The following is a 22705-nucleotide window of genomic DNA, read 5'->3' as shown; positions in this document are numbered from 1 at the left end:
GCAAACAAAGTAATGCAGGCACTATTTATTGTTTACATGGATACAAAATGAACACCTATTTAAACATGATACAGAAAAAAGTCTAATCCCAGTGTGCACAATGAGGTTACATCCTTAGTAAACAATAACTCACTCAAAGAACTCAAAATAACTCTCTTTCAAAGTTGTGCAGTGTTTTTAAACGTTTCAAAAGAATTATGGATGTGTATTTAAACCTGTGTCCCATACAGCTGCTAAGCACTGTATGGACAGTACAGGATTCGCAGCATGAGCTGAATGTTCTGTCAACGTGTGTGTACTGTCCCAGAACACAGAAATGATGACCGCTGACCACTTCCTGAATTACACAGTGGAAATTCACACAGCTAGTCTGAAGAATAAAAAGTTAAACCTAAGATGACAAGCTTATATGCTAGGCTTAGAGCTTTCTGATAAGGCACAGATTCATTAGTCGGCAATTCAGTTTTGTAGAAGGTTGCTATTTCAGCTCAACAGCCAATCAAATTACATCCCTTTAGTCCATGCTACTGTAGTTGATTGGCTTAACTTATTAATGGCTTGGTCGAGGTCACTATTTGTTTCTCATTTTCAGAGCCTCATGGATATACTACGAAGTGAGATTAGTTAGTAATATGCTGAGCTTAATGCCTGAAGGCAAACATTCCTGATAGACTTTCTTTGAACTTTTACATCTGAACGTTGTTGTGTAAAAATGGTCAATGGACTATATGCAATGAAAGGCTGTTTCAGCCAGCACATTTATTTCCGGTAAAGCGTCAGCAACAGCATCTTTTGTTATATTTTGCTCCTTTCGTGTTCAGTTCAACACTAAACATCTTGTTTATGACCAACAGTGCAACTCTTTATTCAACTTCAATCCCATTTTAACATGCTCATTCACTAGGTTTAATACCCAACCGGGTCCATGTAAACATGTATGCTAAAACAATACAGGTGATGGTCAATGGGAAATGTTTGTGCTGGCTGAAAAGGAAGTGCGTGGCATATGGGCAATTGTTCACTTTAAACTGTAAACAAAATGGCAAGCTACAGTACAAGGCAATGGACATGAACTGTTACATCTGCTTGCTGAATTTGAACGCATCTCAGGCTTTAGTTTCATAGTATACCCGCCTCTGGCCTGTCTGCAAGTAATAGAGTTGTTTTAACACAAGCACTGAAAGGACAACTAAGGACTGTAAGGAGTAATTTGCTGATTTAAAAAAAAGTCCTTAAATTAAGTCTGACACGCCCATGATTTTTTGGAGAATCTCTTAAATCTTCCTGTCAGGAGCTACTTCTATCGTAAGAGTCTTTGTGAATAGGGGCCTTGAGTAACGTCCACCCCCTTAAAAAAAAAAAAAATGGTCTACACTGCACATTGTGTTTAGAGCCCATGGGCATCCATATCTCCATGTATTGTGTGTTTAGGATGTCTGACCTGAAGCTTCTCTAGTTAAACATCAAACTGCTAAAGAGAGTGGGTGGCACCTGCATTAACATGGTGGCATCTTCAAACAAATTGAACATCTTGATTTATAATGATATAGACGTAGTCATCGTATTCACACAGAAATGTCTCATTTTGTGTTTTGTTACAAAATAAATACAATTAAAAAAAAATCATCCACCAGTCACATACTGAATATTAAATATTAAAGCATGACACTTTCAACAAATGTACTTGTTAGTATGATGTTAGGAATTATAGTCTCATGGTTAGTCTAACTTTTAAGGTCATGAAAGAGTATGTTAGCATAACATTGATTAAATCTTCATGTTAGTTTCCCCTCTTTTCCCCCCTGCACAAGTTACATGGAGAGAATGTCCACAATGGACAATGCACAATTTCCCACAATGCACAGGAGTGGGGATGAGGCGTTTGTTTAGCCAACATGCAGGCGAGGTTGGTTGGCTCTCCCCAGCCCAGTGTGGTGTGGTCTCGCCCTGCACCCCTGTGAGGGGCGTCTCCCTCAAGCCCTGGCCTGGCTGAGCCTCTGGATGGTGTCTGCCAGCTGTAGGCAGTGGAGGACCCGTTTCTGCTCGGCCTGGAGCTGGTCAGGGGGCAGCTGGCCAGAGAGCTTCTGGCCGAGGAGCACCATGTCCTGCATGAAGAGGCCCACAGGCTCCCTGGGGGCGTTCGGGAGCTCTGTCATGGAACACGAGTCAAAGCGGAAGTTGATGCTCTTCGCCCGCGGGAGGTTCGGCCCACGCTCCTCGACCCAGGTGATGGACCTGTGCCAGGGACAACCATTACACAGCATGATAATGGATGAGTGAGTGAGTGAGTGAATGGTTTCAATAATTAAACGATTCATGAATGAATGATAATGTCTATATAATAAGTCCTTCAAGTAAGTCGGTTCAGTAATTGATTTGTCCAATGGGATTATCTACAGTCTCACCACAATCTCAATCTATTTCTTGCTTCCCCTTCATTCAATGAGACGTTCTAATATTAACAATGTATAACACAATTATGTCACTAAATGCACTAATGGGCATGTGCAAAATCAATTCCTAGGAGAACACTGACATCTGCACTATGCATTTATTTGTACTTCTGGCTAAGCCTCCATTTCTAAGCCTATGCGCTTCTAAGGTCCCTCGTTCATCGTGTACCTCGACCTACTTTTGCTCCTGGGTCTGTAGCTGCGCGGTCATCTTCATGTAGTTCTTCTCCTTGTCCTCCACCATGGTGGCGGAGCTGACGCTCAGCTCGCCAAACAGGTCCACCAGCCAGGTGAGGCGGGAGATGCCGCTGAAGGCAGGGAAGCCAAAGTCGGCCTTCAGAGGACCCCCTACAGGAGACGACGGAGACCACAAAGGGAACAGAGCGCATCAGCAAGGCATGTGTTCATCCAGTGTATAGAGCAGGGCTCGAATGATCTTTTTGTCTTTAAGGGGGTCTCTCTATCTCATAAAAAGTTGGCACATCCCAAGGCGATACAATTAAATAGCCTAGGCGTGAGTGGTGCTTTTGCGCAGTATGCGGATGGTAGGCCTAGGCTATAACTTGACACACGCACACAGCTGACAGATTTTTCATAGAAATTGATTCCTTTTAATTAATTTCAACATACTATTGATTGCAATAGTCCATATTTCATTTCAATTTCACAATACAAAGAAATAGACTAAACGATTTAGTCGGAGACGGAGTGTCATTCTCAATTTTACAACGCAACTCATTTGAACCATACCACCGTCTCAGATAGGCTATCTAGAACCATAGGCAGAGGATAGCTACAGATCAATTCACACAATCATTCAAGTAGGCTGTATTATGGGTCATAATTTATGGGTTTGTCAATAAACATAGAAGAGGCGAAGCGCAAGTTCAACAGCAAACAGGACTTTTTCAGCACGTATCAAACCATGTAGGCTAGCCCAATGGACGCCTATGTAAATAGACAAAAACACTCGCATCAAAGCAGGGTGACTTCTTTGGACTTGCGAGTGCTGTCAAATCGAACGTATGCGGTTTGCTCATATAAAGCGCTTTCAGACATATGTGTAAGACCGGAGGTTCTGCGGATGTTAAACGGTGGGGCCGTATGCGACATAACCGGTCATATGGAAGTCCGAATTTAGCCGGTTGTTCTACTACTCCCCCCCTAGTATTTCCTCCGGACATTATATAAATCTACTGTGTCTGAACAAAGCGTAGAACATGCGGTTAAAATTCACACCTTCAGAGGGCGTGTCTGTGACGTTTCTTTTGTGCGTCCATGTGGTTAAATCTGACTTAAATGCCAGTGTTATGATGAAGTGGCATAGGCTAGTGCTGTCCAGAAAATCTCCGACCTGGAAAGATGCAGACATCACGGAGCTACTGTCCATGAGGGCAGACAGCATTGTGATAGAACACATGAAGGGAACGGCAAGAGACACGTTTATGTAGCCTACAACTGCATCGCAAGGCCAAAGGAAATTCAAAAGGCCAAATCATCATAAGCAGAAGGCGCTGAAAAGGCAGTATAGCGACGTTGTTGACGACTATAACAGGAGTATTTAATAAATTGTTAGCCAACACGGTCGGTTTTCTGTTCATTGATAGCCTTCTCATGACCACTGCTGAGCTTGATGATATTTGTTGAGCACAAATATGCCTAGAGAAAATGAAAACTAAGAAAACCCAACTTTGTTCCAAGCTCCTTACGTAAATGCAATAGACACATGGGGAGAGGATGCTTTTGGAAAAATAAACCATGAAAAAACGAACCACTTCACTGTTATTTTAGTATTTTGTTTGTTGCTTAAAAATGTTGTATTTGATGGCCTTGAAGTCTTGAGTTAGCGACTGAATTGGCTGGTAGGCTACCATAAAGTTAAAGTTTGTGCATGCTCTCCAACCATAGACAGTAAAAGAAAGTCTCCAACGCAAACCAGATTTGGGGTTCCATAGCCAAGTAATTCTGGTACATAACGTTGAAAACAGATAAATTGGTTTATTCGAAGCACACATGTAGGTCCATTTCAAGTGCCCACTTACGTGACTACTTCAAGTATTAGCCTATGCACAATAGATTTGTCTTCTTTAGCCTACATAATGCATACACTTTGTAAACAAACAGCAGCTGTGACAGCGGCCGCATATATTCTAATAATATTTTTACTATTAAGCTCTTTGGTCATAGTAAGGGTAATCTATTATGCTATATATACGTTTTCAAGACAGTATAGGCTAAACATATCTGTGAAAGTATGATGTGATTGTTACATTCATGTCACCTGAAGCATGATGGTAGAAATATCTATCCAAAGCTCAGTTGATCTGTGCATGTCATGATCAACTTTTGATTCTTTGATATGGAAACCTAGTTCCTTATTTTGGGCTATAACATTAGACACCTCAAAGTTGTAGAAATTTGCTGCAATTGGAAAACTCGGGAACGGCTTACTGTACAGAAGAATGCTTCATATTGTCGTGTCAGGTAAGGTCTGCTGTTTATTCTTACGGTTTACCCTGTATTGTGTGACGCGATCATGAGATACTTTTGATCATCTTAGGGTGGCTTTAGCGCCCCCAAATAGGCCTCCCTGGTAGCCTAAGAGATCGCACAGGGATGGATAATGAGCGTTGTTTAAGATTAAATTACAATGCCAGGCACCTTCAGATATGAGAGAACTCCTCAGATTTTTGACTATGTTGTTTTCGTGGGAGCCCGTCCTCACTCTAAGGGAGCTCGGCTCCCTCAGGCTCCCACGTAATTCGAGCACTGGTATAGAGTCATATGTGCAGACATCAACTTTGCTTTGATGATTTTGAGTTGAACTACGGTTTTAAAACAATACGCATCCTTGGATCTTGGCTATTGTTTGGATGTTTGTTGATTCACGGCATCATTTTCTGTCACACTTGGTTTTGTTTGAATTATTTATTTCAGAGCACTTTTTTCAGCAGGCCAGTGCTCTTCCTTTTGGTGTACCTGTGAAGTGTAGAAAACCCTCCTCCAGTGTCTTCCCAGCCACGTCCTTCTTCAGCTGCTTAAAGTCCGGAGTGAACAGCTCAATATGCTCCTCGTGCAGGATCAAACCTGACAGGTGCAGCAGACACACACACACACAGACACACACACACACAGATACACACACACACATACAAAAGAAAGCAGTGACAACGTATGTTGTCAGTGCTCCTTGTTGGTGCCCCCCACCCAATCCCAATCCTCCCCCACCTTTTTTATGCAGCCCTTGCCACTTAATCTACTAACCCCCCCCCCCATTAATGCACAAATAGGCTGACACCAGACATAATTTCACTGCATTTCTTACTTCCAGTAACTATATGCATGTGACAATAAACTTCCTTGTATCCTTGTATCCTTGTATACTGTTAAGACTGACAGCCAGATTCCTGTACATGGAGCCTAGAACAACAACTAATGCTTTTTTTCATGGAGATTTTTTATAACCCTTAAGTTTTCATTTAGTCTAGGGATACGCTTAATTCATGTATGGGAAACTAGTCCTGAGTGTATTTTTAATTTGCGCACACACACACACACACAGAGCTGTTCCTATAGTGACTCCTGGCTGACTGACCTTTCTGCTGGGCGAGGTCATGGAGTTCAGCTGCGGCTTTGTAGTTAATGGTCATGGGGTACTCCACAGACACGTGCTTCCCTGCCTCCAGAAACCTCCTGCACCCACAACACAGTACAACACACACCATCACAAACCAGACAGGGAGCGAGTCATGACACTGACACACTCTCTCACAATTGACACCATCTACTTCAGTGGTCTTTTTGCGAATTGGCCTTCATACTCTACATACACTTTGAGGAGTCCCACTCACTGAGAAATGATACCTCACAATATCATATACTATGATTTAAAGGAGAAATCCTGCGAGTTTTCATAAAGACAGCTTCTCACGGTCACCGAGTGCTGTCAGTACAAAAAAAACCCTAAAACAATCGATTTTACCTAGCTCGAGTTGCTACAGCCAGCAGCTGATGCAGCCAGGCAGTTACAGCGCTACACTCTGTGGGCATGTTAATGGGAGCTCAGGGGCATGCCCCCAGAGTGTAGCACTGTAGTTGCCAGGTTGCGTTAGCTGCTGGCTGTAGCAACTCGAGCTAGGTAAAATCGATTGTTTTAATAATATTTCTAAAAACATTTTTATACTCCATTTAAATAATACCCTGTTGTAACTTTGTTGTTACCTTCCGATTACATGGTACAATAACATACCAATAGTTAAAGGTTGTATCAGCGATGGCGGGGTAACGTCACGTCTGTTGACGTTCAAACAAAACAGAGAGCTAGCTCGCTACTCCCTCCCCCTCCCTCCTGTGCAATTGAAAATCTCCTGAACGTGCATCCCGTCGGTTATTGGTTGGAACACTTTATTTTGCCTTTGAGTGGTTGGCAACACTTGTTGGTAGCAATTGTTTTTGTGTGGAGATCTCAGAGCCTAGGCTGACTACAGAGACGTGTTTTTTTGATGGCCTGCTTATGGGGCGGGCAGCTAGCGGATCGTTAGGAAAGATTAGATGAATGTGATAATTTATGTTTGGGCCTTTTTTGGGCCTACAATCGCCGATACAAGATTGTATCCGCCTTAGGGTGGCTAAAATTGTTCTGCTATTATAGAACATGTTTTTTGTTGACATTCATGGTTGTATAAGAGACCTTGCAGTTGCATCACTACCATGGGAAACCCATATCCCATACAAACACTGTCACCGTCATCCAACACTAAAACCAGGCCTCTCCCATTACCTATGTTAAAGGTCATCTGTGATCCAGAGTCAAATGGATCTTAACACATCTAAGAGTCAAACAATACTATGTGCCAGCAGCAATGATGGGACATAAATCCAGCACCTAACTCAATCCCAATACTAAACCTACTCCCACATCTTTGAAATATATATACAAGGTATACTGCTCAATAATAATGAGAACAAACAAATCAGAGAGCCAAAGAAAGTGTTAGCTACGTCTCGGTACACTGTGTGCTTGGAAGTGATCTGCAGTTCCTGAACCACAGGGCTGATATTTAAGTGATCAAGTGGAACAGGAGCCGAAGGGGAGCCCTCCGCAGCTGAGCCTGTGAACACTGGGCCTTTTGTCTAAAGCTCTCCCCTCCATCAGCTCCATATCAGGGCCGAGGAGAGACTGGCCTGTGTGTTAGGGCTGGCTGGTAACGCCTCAAACAGAGATCACATCCCCATGATCTCCCTGATCCCTTCTTCTGTATTTGCCAGTTTTAGAATACAGCTTTAAAAACTGCCTTAGATAAGGAAGAGTGAATTAGACATAAAAGTAAACTGTCAGTTCATAATAGAAGGAGAGAGGGCCCACACCACTGTGTGTGTGTGTGTGTGTGTGTGTGTGTGTGTGTGTGTGTGTGTTTTGTGTGTGAGTGAGTGTGTGAGAGAGAGAGAGAGAGAGGTAAGAGACAGAGACAGACACAGAGAGACAGAGAGAGAGTGTGTAAGAGAAAGAGCCCGTGCCTGATGTGATCCTCGTGGGACGTGTTCTCTGTGCACACCATGGCCACCTGGATGTCCTCTCTTTCCGCTGCCTCCTCCAGTGAGATCTGCTTCACGCCCTGTTCCTCCCCCAGGGTTCTCCTACACATGGGCACAGTGGACAACATCAGAGCTGCGAAAGGAGGCTAAAAACACAGTCAGCTACGCACTTAGTTGGCTTGTGTTTTCAATCTCTGGAGACTGAGCATGAAGTGTATAGCTTCAGGAAATTGGCACCATTTACTAACAGACAGATAGAATTATCTATACACAGATAGGAGTAGGGGACTGGGTTGGTTCATCCAAATAGAACATGGAGTTAATGTTACACTAAACATTTCATTCAATTCATTTAGCCGATGCTTTTCTCCAAAACGACTTACAAATAATAGAGATAAGTCAATAGGTTTATTTATTTGCCAACTAGCTAGCTGATAAACGTGGAGAAATGAGTCAGACCATGTTGTCAAGTGATGCAAAATCTAAAGTTGACAAAAGACAGATCAGTTACACACTTGCCAGAAAGACTGTCTTGGTGTTAACATCCTGGCCTTACACACCCTAACCCTAACACAACACTAAACCAACAGTCAGCTGCTTAGTTTGGTCAAACTGATCAAGTAGACAACATCAGCACTACAATATTACACAATTACACAACATTGGACACTATGCACAGTGGCAGGTGCTGTGTTCAGTCTTTCAAAACCTAAGCAGCAGGCCGTGGTTTCAGACAGATGTCAAGGCATTCGCTTTGTCCCTCTTTTTGTGTCTTTTTTTTTTTGAAACCTGGGCAGTAAATGACCGCTTCAGTGCACCAGCTGAACATCTGGCATCTGGCCCAAATAAGGTCTCTTATAGGGCAGCATGCTTGGTTTCATCATCTCTTCAGTACATGGTTAGTACATCGTTACTGATTATTGTGAACTGACAACCACAGTAGACTTTGACTGTCAAAAGCATGAACAGAAATGCTGACGCCAGAATGTCATATATTTCCTGGAATTGCCAATGTGGGAAGTGGCTAAGGGCTGTGTGTGTGGGAAGTGGTTTAAGGGCTGTGTGTGTGAGACCATGTTTGAGTTCAGAGTATAGACCAAAGAGGTTAAGGACACTGTGAGCATGGGAGTTACCTGGAGACAAATCCCTTCACGCTCATCTTCTCTGCCGCGCTGGAGGGCAGTGGAGCCAGCAGGTCACGGATTCTCACCCGGCCCGCAATCCCAATGCCCACGACCACTACGCCAAACATGTCACCTACAGGGCACAGCACCACAGTCACAGGTTACAAGTGTCACCTACAGGGCACAGCCCCACAGTCACAGATAATAGGAGAACTTTGTTTTATATGTTGCACATATATAATATATCACACAGCCTCTTCCTTATCTGTAATTTATTAACTAAGCAGACACCTTTTCCAAAGCTAGGTACAATCTAGGTACAACAACCATGTTCCTATAGCAGGGGTCACAAGTACTTTTGCCGTAGGACAGTTTTTTTTCTTAGCAAATAGATGGCAGGCCAGAGGATAGGCTATTATTTAAACGCCTTTCCGGTGGATGACCTGCTAGTCAACATGCATCTACACGGAGAATGGATAAATAAAATTAATTAAATTAACCATGGATGGGCCCATTGATGGTCTACTTGAGTAATTAAAGGGAAACTTGGCAGGATTAGCTATATTTCCCCTTCTGCTGGAGAAATTGTGCATTATGCTATTTCAAACTGTGGAAAAAGGTAATGATAAAGTACATGGATTTATTTACAAGCTAGCGAAACGGTTAGCATAAGTTCGGCAGAACAATGTGGATGTTACAAAGTAAGAAACACGATTTAAAACGAGTTTCTTGTTTCTCACTTCTCTTTCCGGGACGGTAAGTCTCAATGTTGCAAGGTTGGTTTTCCGCCTGGGGACGCTAGGGGCGGGTTTATTATGTTGAAATAGTTACCAAGTTCCCCTTTTATGTTCTTGATTAGTTTTATCTCCTGTGAGTGACCGAGGCAGCCAGCCCACCAATTGGGATGTGAGCTTGGGGTTGTAGGTGGAAAAGGAGGTGCAGGAGAGGTTTTCAGCGTGCAATTTCTATTTATTAAATAACCAAAAGAAAACTTTTGCAGGAATAGCAATCGGCTATTATTTAACAAAAAAAACTTTCAAACAAACAAAACAAAAATAAGTTCCAGATTCCAGTTCAGTATTCCAATTATCAACAATTGCAGAGTATAAAGCTACAGTAAGTCTCTACCTCACAACAGGAGAGCTGCTCTCTTTTGCTCTCCAGGGGAACTGAGCTACCCCTCTTAAATAAGCCTACCAATTGGCCTAAATTAGCCCAAATGGGGATATTGGCTCAAACCACTCAACTAGGTAACCACTTTCACTGGACATTCACTATTATAACAAAATAACTACCTATTACAAATATATACAAAATGACAATGGTGCATATTACTATGAAAATACATGTTAATTACCATAACCAATATTCCCCACATACATAATAATAACAACAAGATCTAACCAACAGACAAGGCAAACACCCCTCTATCATAATGCCCCACCCCTCCCCTGTGGGATGTTGGTAAAAAAAAAGCACTGTCCCAACGCTGGCTGCGCCGCTTCAAGAATGGGGACAGTGGCTGGGAAGCAAGCACCAGGAAGTGTTGTGAGTATGGTGAATGTTAACCGGTTTTACAGGCTTACAGTGAATGCAAATGGTAAATGGAATGACAGTGGGTACCACACTATGTGTTTAAGTTACCGGAACAAAGAAAGACAGAACTAAAAGGCAAAACTAAAAAAAAATCGCGGCAGACCAAACATTTGGTCTGACGATGAATGAACGCCAAACTGGCGGCAAAACTCCCTCGACACTAACGATTAGACAAAACTATACACCAAACACACTTTACACAACATGAAACAATACTTCAAACAAACACACAACATCGTTTATATGCCAGGGAGATGTGGCGGTGACTGTGTGCGCATATGGGTGCATGTACTGTATGTGTGTGTGCAACCGAGTGGAGTCTCTCCTTCTCTCGCATTTCAAGAGTGCACCGAAACGTCTTTAAAGTCCGATATAGGGAGAAGGGGGAAAGTTCAACTTCTCACATTTCCCTCCACCTCTGAAGTCTCACCACCAGGGTGGCGAGACAAAGAAATCCAAAACCACATTTTGCTTTCCAGGCCGATACTCAACCTGGAACCTGTATGGCTGCAGAGCCAGGAACCATCTGGTAATCCTGGCGTTAGAGTCTTTCATCCCGCCAAGCCACTGAAGAGCCTGGTGGTCAGTTTGTAGCAAAAAAAGTCTCTGCCGAGCAAGTAATATTTGAAAGTGTCTAGGGCCCATTTAATGGCCAAACATTCCAGTTCAACAGCAGCATACCGTGTTTCACGGGGGAACAGTTTATGGCTAATGTAAGCCACAGGCCGCTGGTCCGATCCTTCCCTTGAGCAAAACCGCCCCAGTCCAATGCCAGAGGCGCCAGTCTGGACTGTGAACGGCTGGTCAAAAGTCTGGGCTCTGCAAGACTGGGCCCTGACACAGAGCCCCCCTTCAGGTCATTAAAGGCCCTCTCCTGCTCTGCCCCCACTGCAGTTGACCAGACCCGGTTTCCGAGTTAGGTCCGAAAAGGGGTGCAGCGAGAGAGGCAAGTCTGGCACAAACCTCCCAGGGTACCAGCCCGCCAGACCCAGGAAGGACCGTACCTCCTTTTTAGTCTGCGGCTGGGGACAGTCCCTTATGGCTTGTACCTTGTCGGGTCTGTGGCCTAATCAGCCCCCTACCCAGCACATGGCCCAGGTAACGGACCTCTGCTTTGGCAAAGTCACATTTCTTTTGGATGCACTGTAAGTCCAGCTCTTTGGATGCGCTTGCAGCACATCGGAGAGATGGCGAGGTGGTCCGTCCAGCTGGTACTATAAATTACAATGTCATCCAAATATGCTGGGCTGAAGGATTCGGTACCTTCAAGAACACAGTCCATGAGTCTCTGGAATGTGGCTGGCCCCCCCTGCAGGCCAAATGGCATAACCATGAAGTGGAAACAACCCTTGCGAGTTCTGAAAGCCGTAGGGTCTGTCCTGCTTAGCTTAGGGCACCTGCCAGTAACCCTTGCACAAATCAAGGGTGGTAATAAAGCTAGCCTTACCCAGCCGCTCAATTAGATCCTCTAGCCGTGGCATGGGGTAGGCATCAAAATGGGACTGGGAATTTACCTTGAAATCAATGCAGAATCTGATCGTCCCATCCTTTTTTTTAGGCACCAGGGCGACTGGATTGCTCCACTCACTATAGGACCTCTCGATGACCCCTAGGGGACAGCATCTCCTCCACCTCTTCTTTAAGCAGAGGCAGTAGACACTGGGGATTCGATACATCCTTTGCCGCACCGGGAGGTGTCCTTCAGTGGGATGGAGTGCTCCACCACCGTGGTGAAACCCGGTTTGTCTTGGCACAGTCCTGAGGGAATGATGGCAGCTAGCTCCCTCTGCTGTAGTGGGTGAGGTGCGCCAGGTCAAGAGCGGCGGGTGGTTGAGGAGCTGGAAAAAACTGCTCTGTACTGTCACTGTCTTCCTCTCCAACAGTTTGCACCAGGAGCTGCAGGCTACCTTGGGTGACCCGCTCTCGCCACTCCTTCAACAGGTTGACGTGGAACACCTGCTTTGTCCTCCTCCGGCCTGGCATGTTGATTTCATATGTGGCAGGGCCCATCTTCTTGGTAACAGTGAGCGGCCCCTGCCACTGTGCAAGCAACTTGTTCTCCGACGTGGGAAGGAGCAAAAGGACCTTCTGCCCCGGCTCGAGAGTCCGTTGTCTGGCAGTCTTGTCATACCAGACCTTCTGGCGATGTTGCATCTGTTCCATGTTGTTCCGGACCAGCTCCGTCATCTCCTCCATTTTCTCCCTCATTTGAAGGACATGGGAAAGGATACTGTTGGTCTGGGGTGCTTTTGGCCCCTCCCAGGCTTCTTTTAGTAAATCCAAGGGCCCTCTCACTGGTCTTCCATAAAGCAGTTCAAATGGGGCAAAGCCAGTGGAAGCTTGGGGCACCTCACGGTATGCAAACAGCAAATATGGCAGCCAGCGGTCCCAGTCTTTCCCATTGGCAGACACATACTTTCGGAGCATACCCTTGAGTGTCTGATTGTATCGCTCAACCAGACCATCAGTCTGGGGATGATAGGGTGTGGTCCTGATCCCCTTAATCCCCAGTAAACTATAGACCTGTCTCATCTTTTTGGCTACAAAGGCTGTTCCCTGGTCAGTGATGATCTCTTGGGGTATCCCTACCCTAGAGAACAGCTGTAGGATAGCTTGGGAGATGGTGGTAGCTGTCACTTTACGAAGGGGAAAGGCCTCTGGATAACGGGTAGCGTAATCACACACTACTAAGATATACCGTGCCCCTCTCTGGGTTCTCTCGAGTGGCCCAACAATATCCATTCCTATCCGTAAAGGGGACTTCAATAATGGAAGGGGCTGGAGGGGAATGGGACTAGTCTTCCCGCTTACTAGTCAGCTGGCACACAGGACAGGATTTACAAAGGTCTTGGATCTCTTTATACATTCCTGGCCAATAGAACCTGGCAGCAACCCTCTCAAAAAAGTTTTGGCAGTACTGAGATGTCCTGCCCAGGGATGCTATGACCCAGGGACAGCACTCGTTCTCTCAGCACCGTAGGCACCACTAGCTGCTCTGGCATATTCCCTCTGACTGGTGGTACAATAAGCCATCTCAAGAACACATAGCTTTCTCCAGACAGGCTAGCTGGAACACCCGTTGCCACACCATCCACACTGCTAACTTTTGCCATAGGCCTCCTGCAATGTAGGGTCCTGGTTCTGTAGCTGTTCCATGTCCTCAGTAATGTCTTCCCAAGCTCCACCCCCCATTTGAATGTCCCCCCATCCTGTTCATTCTGAAGTGTCCCCACTAGTCTCTCCCTTCGCCTTTGCCTGTGACTTTTCCTAGTCTTTAGCTTGGGAGGGGTACTACCTCACTTCCAAAAAGGGCATCTCTCTCAGGGAACCTGGTTCTAGGGGGCTCTTCTGTCTGAGCTTTTGTCCCCAGACCTAGTGACTACCACATTGACAGGCTTATTGGCTTTGCACCAACTCTGGCAGTACCAAAATATCCTGTCCTAAGACTACTGGATGACTTAGTCTCTCCACAATTCCAACAGTTAGTCTATAGGTCTGACCATGCACTTCCACATATACTTTGGCCACGGGGTATTCATGTTCATCCCCATTGACACAAATTACTTTTAGGGTTCTACCAGATATACAGTCCTTTTTGTCAACTAAGTGGGGCTGAACTAAGGTTTGAGAGCTCCCTGTATCAATCAGAGCCCTCGCCACCTTACCACTCACTAGCACTGGGACAGTCTGTAACCTACCCATAACCCCCTGTTCTTGCTCCTCGCACCCTGGGAGACAACAGTGGCTACTACCTATGGGCTTTCTCGCAGGGCAGTCAGGCTTAATGTGACCTTCTTGGCCACAATGGTGACATATGACACGTGAGCGCTCTGGTGGGCGTTCTTTGGGGAAAGTGGCATGTCTAGGGGGCATGTAAGAACTTTTATCCCCCATCCTACCTCGTTCACTAGGTCTAGGACCACCCCCACCACTAAACCCATCTGACCTACCACGGGTCAGGGGCCTGGAACTGGTCTCACTTCGGAAGTTCTTTGGACCTCTGCGGGCAGCGACAAAGTTCTCCACCAGTTCTGCAGCCTGCTGGCCAGTCCGTGGGTTGTGCTCTTTCACCCACACTCTGACATCAGGAGACAGAGTACGAAAAAACTGTTCCAAGATGAGGGCTTCTCCTATTTCTTCAACCGTCTTGTCCTCCGGTCTAATCCATTTACGAAATAAATCCTTCAGACGCTGGTACAGTTCTTTGGGGGATTCCCCAGGCCTGGCATCTGGCTCCCGAAACCTTCTCCGGTAGACTTCTTCATTTATTTCGTACTTTCCCAGGATTGCCTCTTTTACCTTGTGATAATCCATTGAGTCATTCATGTCCATAGCCACATAAGCACTGCGGGCTTTGCCACTCAGGTACGGCACTAAGTACACGGCCCAGTCCTCCCTTGGCCACCGGTAGGCAGTCGCAAGCCGTTCAAACGTAGTTAGATACTGCTCGATATCTTCCCCTTCTTCAAACTTGGGCACAGCAGCACGCGACCATGCTACTGGAGCGGCTGGATTTGCTGGCGGTGCCGGTGAAGCTGGCGGCTGAGCAGGCAGTGGTGCTGGTTGCGGCGGCGATGGCGCTGGTAGCTGCGGCGGTGGCGCTGGTGGCTGAGCAGGCAGTGGCGCTTGTGGCTGAGCAGGCAGTGGCGCTTGTGGCTGAGCAGGCAGTGGCGCTTGTGGCTGAGCAGGCAGTGGCGCTTGTGGCTGAGCAGGCAGTGGCGCTTGTGGCTGACGGCTTTCATCAAAGTCATCGCGGAGCTGGTTTAACTGGACCTGCACACTTCGCCAGCGCTGTTCCTGCTTAAAAAACTCTCGCTCATGGGACTTCAAGGATTTCTGCAACAGCGCATACAATCCGGCCATGTCAGTCTCTGCTGGCACCTCTTCATCTGGCTTTGGCTGCCCAGACACTGTTGCTCCTAATGCTGCCTCTAGCGTCTCTTCCTCCCCCTGTGGGAGCTCCCCCTGGCCAGCTCGTACTAGCCGCCGGAACGCCATCCTCTGCCAAGTATGGCTTTGTTTGATACCCCGTCCACGTTTTCCCCCTCTCTTATCCAGTTTCTCAGGCGGCGCTACACATCCCACCGCTGCCACCAAATGTGAGCGACCGAGGCAGCCAGCCCACCAATTGGGATGTGAGCTTGGGGTTGTAGGTGGAAAAGGAGGTGCAGGAGAGGTTTTCAGCGTGCAATTTCTATTTATTAAATAACCAAAAGAAAAAAACTTGCAGGAATAGCAATCGGCTATTATTTAACAAAAAAAAACACTTTCAAACAAACAAAACAAAAAATAAGTTCCAGATTCCAGTTCAGTATTCCAATTATCAACAATTGCAGAGTATAAAGCTACAGTAAGTCTCTACCTCACAACAGGAGAGCTGCTCTCTTTGCTCTCCAGGGAACTGAGCTACCCCTTTAAATAAGCCTACCAATTGGCCTAAATTAGCCCAAATGGGGATATTGGCTCAAACCACTCAACTAGGTAACCACTTTCACTGGACATTCACTATTATAACAAAATAACTACCTATTACAAATATATACAAAATGACAATGGTGCATATTACTATGAAAATACATGTTAATTACCATAACCAATATTCCCCACATACATAATAATAACAACAAGACGACCAACAGACAAGGCAAACACCCCTCTATCATAATGCCCCACTCCCTCCCCCTGTGGGATGTTGGTAAAAGCACTGTCCCAACGCGAAGCGCGCTTCCGCAATGGGACAGTGGCTGGGAAGCCGAAGCACCAGGAAGTGTTGTGAGTATGGTGAATGTTAACCGGTTTACAGGCGTACAGTGAATGCAAATGGTAAATGGAATGACAGTGGGTACCACACTATGTGTTTAAGTTACCGGGAACAAAGAAAGACAGAACTAAAGGCAAAACTAAAGAAAAATCGCGGCAGACCAAACATTTGGTCTGACGCATGAATGAACGCCAAACTGGCGGCAAAACTCCCGACACTAACGATTAGACAAAACTATACACCAAACACACTTTACACAACATGAAACAATACTTCAAACAAACACACAACATCGTTTATATGCCAGGGAGATGTGGCGGGTGACTGTGTGCGTATGGGTGCATGTACTGTATGTGTGTGTGCAACCGAGTGGAGTCTCTCCTTCTCTCGCATTTCAAGAGTGCACCGAAACGTCTTTAAAGTCCGATATAGGGAGAAGGGGGAAAGTTCAACTTCTCACACTCCCCTTTCAATATTGTGAATAGTAAATGTGTAGCCTAGGCTACAATAATTTTGGCAATGATGGACTGTTTAACACAGAGCCTGGCTTATTTTAATTAGGCTACTACTTTGAACAGTCTTACATAATCTTACATTTATTCTTAAATACTTGGTTGACCCACCTCCTGTTGCAATGTTTATTGTTTGCCTACAAGAAATATTAGAGTTAATTTTATCTGTTTAGATGGAAGTTAGTAAGTGAGTTATTACACAAGCTCACGTTACACCATCACAAGTTATTCTTTTGTCTTCCCTTAATGGCTCAATCCATCAGATGTTTGAAAGGCATAACAAGGTTTGGAGAAATTAACCCAGAGGGAACTTGGGTGTGGTGGCTCCGCAGCAGTTTCAGTTATAAAATCCTGAGTTCATGCATAGCAGGAACTGTCCCAATATGTGAGTGACTGCTGGGGGCGTTTCCCTTATCAGTTATGACAGTAGCACTAGTTAATGTTATCAAGCAAAGCAAATAAACTGAGGGCCACACTGTTAAAGCAGTGATGGGGAGGTTAGTCCAATTTCACAGTCATCTAAACATAAGCTACATTTATATCCAATGTGGACATAAACAATCAAATTCAAAAGCTAATTTGCATTTGTTTGTAACAATAATTGTCAAGCTGTATGGTTATTATTGTAAATCATTCATCTTTAAGTTTAATGTTTTATTATTATTATTATTTACATTATGGCCTACCTTCTTTTACAATTACCAGTGGCAATCACTAATAAATTATACCTCACAGTTCAACATTTTATGATGTTAATCATTCAATACCTTCAGAGACACAGGAGACTGGTCAGCAAGGCCGTGTAATATACTTTAATATACCAATATATTGAATATAATTAGGTATTGCCTAATTCCTGCTCAATTGGCATCATGCTCATGCCCCCTTCCCCTTTAGGCTGCTCTGAATGCATTAGGCTACAACACAGAACATGGTGCCACACAAAGGCACATACCCAGAAAGCACCCAGATGTTGCGCACAACCACGTTTTTGAATAATTGCTACATTGATCACAATATCTGGACTTATTTCCTACCAATGCACAGATTTATGTTCACATGATTATAGTTATGGTTGTAATTTGTCTTGGTTATTAACTCAGGAAGAGCTTTTAAAACAATGTAGCTAATACTGACTGTTATGATGGCAAGTCAGGACTAAGATGGATGGATGGCATCAGATATTTTTTTTTTTTTATTTATTTGAAAAGTGTTCCAGGTGCGGATGACAGCAGCAGCAGTGAAGTAACGTTAGTTTACCTTATTTCTGCTTGCGGAGTTAAAGCTGCACCCTGTCTTCGTTTAGGACGATTTTCATTGACACTGGGTATGTTGTGGCGAAGTGGAGTAGTGAATAACGACATGATACCGGTAGTATGTCAAATTATTTCTGTTTTAGTTACCCTTGGAGTAGCCTTCCTTAGCTATTCTACTTAGCTATTCTACTGCAACACAGCCAAAATTACCACTGAAGGCGTAATTAACATCCGAAAACGATTTTAACCCGTTTAACGTTGCTTTGTACATGTTTATCGCCTCACGTACCTTATAATGAGATCACTTGAAGTAAGGCTCTGTACGTATATTCATCTGTCTCCCAGACAGTGCGGCAGTTAAATAATCTGGTTGCAACTTTCATAACTCTCACATGGCTCCATGCGTAGTGAAATTCAATGAGAGTGACGTAACTTTGTTGAACTGGTCACGTGTACATTTTCGACTGAAGACCATGTCTGGTTATACTACAACAGTCGTTTTTTTACTCACAATGTTTTATTTCATGATTTATAGGTGTTTTATTTTATTCCCATTTAATTATTCTTAAAAACCTGGCGCTAAAGTCTGCTTCATTCATTTCGAAGAACCAAGATGGCTGCGCCCATGTACTAGTCCTGAGTGAAGCAGCTATGTAATCGTGAATAGTAGGTCAGTAGGTCTGTATTGCAGCTGCTGTTATGCGAATGATGATGTTAAGATTTACCAAAACGATTCGCCTAAAGTCAATGTTAATTTGATGTAACGTCTGGGGTATTTACAGCTAACGTTAGCTTGCTAAATTTGCTACGTGTAAAGTTGTGTGTTGTGTGTTTTTTATCATTATCATTCTGCGGTTCTATATCAATTTACGAGTATCGTTTCGAGTGTCTTCGACTTCTAACGTTACTGTCATTGATAGCTATTTCTGAGAGATTCATTGTAGACTGGTTGTATAGCTAAACTTTCGTTTTGATAATCCTGAAATTTAACGCAGCCTACTGCATAATGCCTTGCAGAGCTTTTGATCAAATGCCCTAGGTTGACACAACTTTGTGAACTTGGTGAGCGTTGACCCTGCACACACTGTCAAGATGCAAAGATCGGTGAATCTTCTCCACCAGATGGCCATATTCATGACCGTGCTGACGGGAGGAGGTTGTGGAATGATGTATTATTTAATGCAGAGTAAGTGTTTACAATGAAATAAATTCAAAGGAAAAACAAGCAGGAAATATTGTATTCACCCCTTGCAGACACGTGACTTAAGTCACGTGACGGCTCCATGCTGGACGGCAAATTACATTATGTCATACAGATTATGATAAACTGAACTCCATTACTATAACATCTTTGTAGTTCAATGTATTGCTGTTTGGGGTCTGATAGTCAAAGAAGATGCCAGTGGTGTTGTTAGATGAAATGGGTCATGAAAGCAAATGTAAAGTTATTAAAACTGGTGGTAACAGCAAGGGGAGATAACGTTACGTTTGGCTACTGTAATTAACATTATGGTAAATGAACACCCATAAGTATTTCTGGACTAAAATATTCCAAAGCGATTTGGTTACTTTATTTGTCTTGCTTTTATCAGTTGTAACATAGTCAAAACGTTAAAAATGTCATATCAGAACATGAAATAATAACTAGCTGCCACACTTAGAAGCTAGCTATTCTAGCTAACGTTTATCGTAGCTCATAGTGCTAGGGCTAATGTAACTCGTCATTTTGTACGTTGCCCAGCGAATAAACTGACTTCTTACATGTCTTAAGTTAAAGAATTGAAAGAAATAGGAAATTAAAAAAAAAACTTGAACGGTATTATCTGTTTACATTCAGATCTTGCCTCTTGGGTGCTCCTTGTTGGTGCCCCCACCCAATCCCAATCCTCCCCCACCTTTTTTTATGCAGCCCTTGCCACTTAATCTACTAAACCCCTCTTCTACTGCACCCCATTAATGCTCAAATAGGCTGACACCAGACATAATTTCACTGCATTTCTTACTTCCAGTAACTATATGCATGTGACAATAAACTTCCTTGTATCCTTGTATCCTTGTAAGACAATGCCTAAGTGCTATCTGCCATCCTGTTCAGAGTCTATGGTTGCTATAGCAACCGCTGCTGTGCTTCATACACTGAGGAGATAAGCATGCAATTGTGGTTGAAATACTCCCGAAACACAAAGAAAACAAACCAAAATATATCTATGCAAGAACATGGGATGTTGTTGTATTCCAAACAATAAGCCAACAGTCGTGGAAGGGCATTACTACGGTTAAATCTCACTATAATCTCCCAGCTGTGCGATATGTCCCATTTACAACCCATTGATTTGATTCGTGTTCTTGTCGTCCACTAGGCTATTTTGCTGTGGCGCGAACAAAACGTGACGTCACTTGCAAGGGGTGAATACCCTAATTTGTACAGGGGGGGCAGCACTGACAGGGGGCCCCCAGAGAATGTAGTACATTTTTTGTTTTCCAAGTAATTTCAGCGGAACTGTCATTGGGTTATTGTTATTTGATTTATCTTTACTGTTTTGGATTCATAGCGGGGGGCGGGGGCGGGGGTGGGGGGGTCGGCGGTATAAAGCATATTATGAAGGGAATTATTTGGGAGCTTCATGGATTGTGTCATGGACAGTTTATTTTGGCTACCACATCACAGAAGTGCAACTCTGTGTTCACTTTAACACTAAATAGATTGTTGTTGATGTCTATGCATGTAGAGAATTTTGCCCAGGCGGAGTATTATCGCTTAGCCCTGGAACAACTAAATGGCCACTCAACAGCCATGGCTGGTCTGGGTGCCCCTCCACTCAAGGTCCACAACCTGCACCTGTCTGACAGATACAACCGCATGGACCACACCAGAGCACAGGTATGGAACTGCCTGACTAGAATGTGTCCTTAAGGCATCACTCAAGCAGCCACCATGGTATGAATGTAGTTTCTTATGTGGACACTGGACTCTGGACAATGGCTTTTAATTGTGTATGTAGGGTCACCACTTCAATCATGCTCTGGGTGGTGGACTGAACTGTGTATTCTGGCTGTCATTCTCACTTAAACTTTGGCAGACAAAGCAGTGAGAGTCAGATTTAACTACAGGGAAGGAAAAGTGAGTGAGTGCTTTAAATGATCTCTGTCATTTAACACTGTGTTCTGCAACATTTTTGGAAACACATAACCCTGAGGAGAGGAAGGTTGGCTGGGCTTTCTGATGATAAGATGGAAAAAACAGTGGAAAAACCCTTCAGACTTTTTTACTCATTTACAAAACTCATGTTTTGTCTCTATTCCAATGTGGTTAATACTTAATTGATTAGCACAGTGTACTTCTAAAAGTTATACATGTTATGGGTATACGTCATTTGTAATAATGACATCCTATCTGTAGTAATGACACACACTGTTTGCTGTTTCAGATCAAAATTCCTGTGACTGGATCCAAAACTGGTGGATATCTCTTTGCCACATCTGTCAGAGACCCTTTCAAGAACAGGTTAGAGTGTGTTGTCTCTTGCACCTCCCCCCAATCAATCATCATGTGCATCATAATCAGCTAGGGTGATCTTTCCAAAGACTCTTAATTAGCGCTAGTTTTTGGAGAAAGGGTGATATCACCACAGTGTCCTATTACGCTCAACAAACTATTAGTATCTACTGTGTGTGATGCCTTTTATGAACATAACATAACTTTACAATATTTAAGGTCTCAGTTAGTTGTCAACGGCTAGTCTATTCTGGTCTTGGCCCTAGCACAAATCATAACACCAAATCATAAAATCTCTTTATGTTTCTCACTATTGCAGAAGACTAACAAATGGCTTGTTGCTTGATAATGTTAGTCCAAAATGAAGTCAGACTTATTTCCCCAGTGTACATGTCTTTTTCCCACCAGGTGGCATCTTGAGGAGGTCGTGCTGCAGCTCAGGGAAGGTGAGCGTATCCAGGTTTTCACACCTGAACCAGAGAAAAGTGAATAGAGCTGGTGGCAATAGCAGAAACAGAACCAGCTTTCAACAAATCTACACTTCTTCAGTCAATCCGTGACTCCTGTGTAGCTGTACAAAACTGTGCAGTGTATTGTATACTGGCATGTCTGAGTCCTCCATTGGTTCCATATGGAACCAGGTTCAAAGCTTACAGTGAGATGGCATGTCAGCCAATGAAAAGGCTGTTGATATGTACAGAACTCTAAGGACTTGGCTGAAAATAAAAAAAAGACGCCTGAGTGAAAAAGATGATGCAGGCATCCTTCAGCTGAGGTGATGTTCATGATTAAAAAGTCTTTGTGAAAGATACAACTTTCTGTTTTCTAATCTTACCTTAATTAAGAAAGGTTTGGATTTGGATGTCGGAGTTTAGTCAGAGAAAGAAATTCACAAATTACATTACATAAATAAATAAATTACATATTTTTACCACCATGACAAGCATATTATAATTATGTAACTTTATATTT

General features: G+C 43.9%; 2 protein-coding genes across 6 annotated transcripts; one reads left to right on the top strand and one right to left on the bottom strand.

Annotated features, from left to right (window-relative positions):
• Positions 1-10: 10 nt before the first annotated feature.
• On the bottom strand, positions 11-18652 carry blvra (biliverdin reductase A). Its single transcript, XM_048252726.1, has 7 exons — positions 18527-18652; positions 9122-9245; positions 7971-8090; positions 6049-6146; positions 5433-5540; positions 2633-2801; positions 11-2235 (listed from the first exon to the last, which is right to left on the bottom strand). Exons 2-7 carry the CDS (start codon positions 9238-9240, stop codon positions 1974-1976), a joined length of 876 nt encoding a protein of 291 aa, XP_048108683.1. The 5' UTR covers positions 9241-9245; positions 18527-18652; the 3' UTR covers positions 11-1973.
• On the top strand, positions 18291-22544 carry LOC125300658 (cytochrome c oxidase assembly factor 1 homolog). 5 transcript variants are annotated; one of them, XM_048252772.1, is made up of 5 exons: positions 18291-18308; positions 19277-19423; positions 20967-21118; positions 21666-21742; positions 22142-22544. In XM_048252772.1, the coding sequence occupies exons 2-5, from the start codon at positions 19330-19332 to the stop codon at positions 22224-22226; spliced, it is 408 nt and encodes a 135-aa protein (XP_048108729.1). In that variant the 5' UTR covers positions 18291-18308; positions 19277-19329; the 3' UTR covers positions 22227-22544. The 5 variants fall into 5 exon arrangements, with proteins under 5 accessions (XP_048108729.1, XP_048108705.1, XP_048108697.1 ...); XM_048252748.1 differs by lacking the exon at positions 18291-18308 and adding an exon at positions 18736-18907; XM_048252740.1 differs by lacking the exon at positions 18291-18308 and adding an exon at positions 18736-18907 and having other exon boundaries at positions 19255-19423.
• Positions 22545-22705: the final 161 nt, after the last annotated feature.

Source organism: Alosa alosa, chromosome 1, assembly GCF_017589495.1.
Source record: "Alosa alosa isolate M-15738 ecotype Scorff River chromosome 1, AALO_Geno_1.1, whole genome shotgun sequence".
In the NCBI taxonomy this organism is placed as follows: Eukaryota; Metazoa; Chordata; class Actinopteri; order Clupeiformes; family Clupeidae; genus Alosa; species Alosa alosa.
Note: the sequence above shows the minus strand (reverse complement) of the source record. Positions and strands in the feature narration are given on the sequence as shown.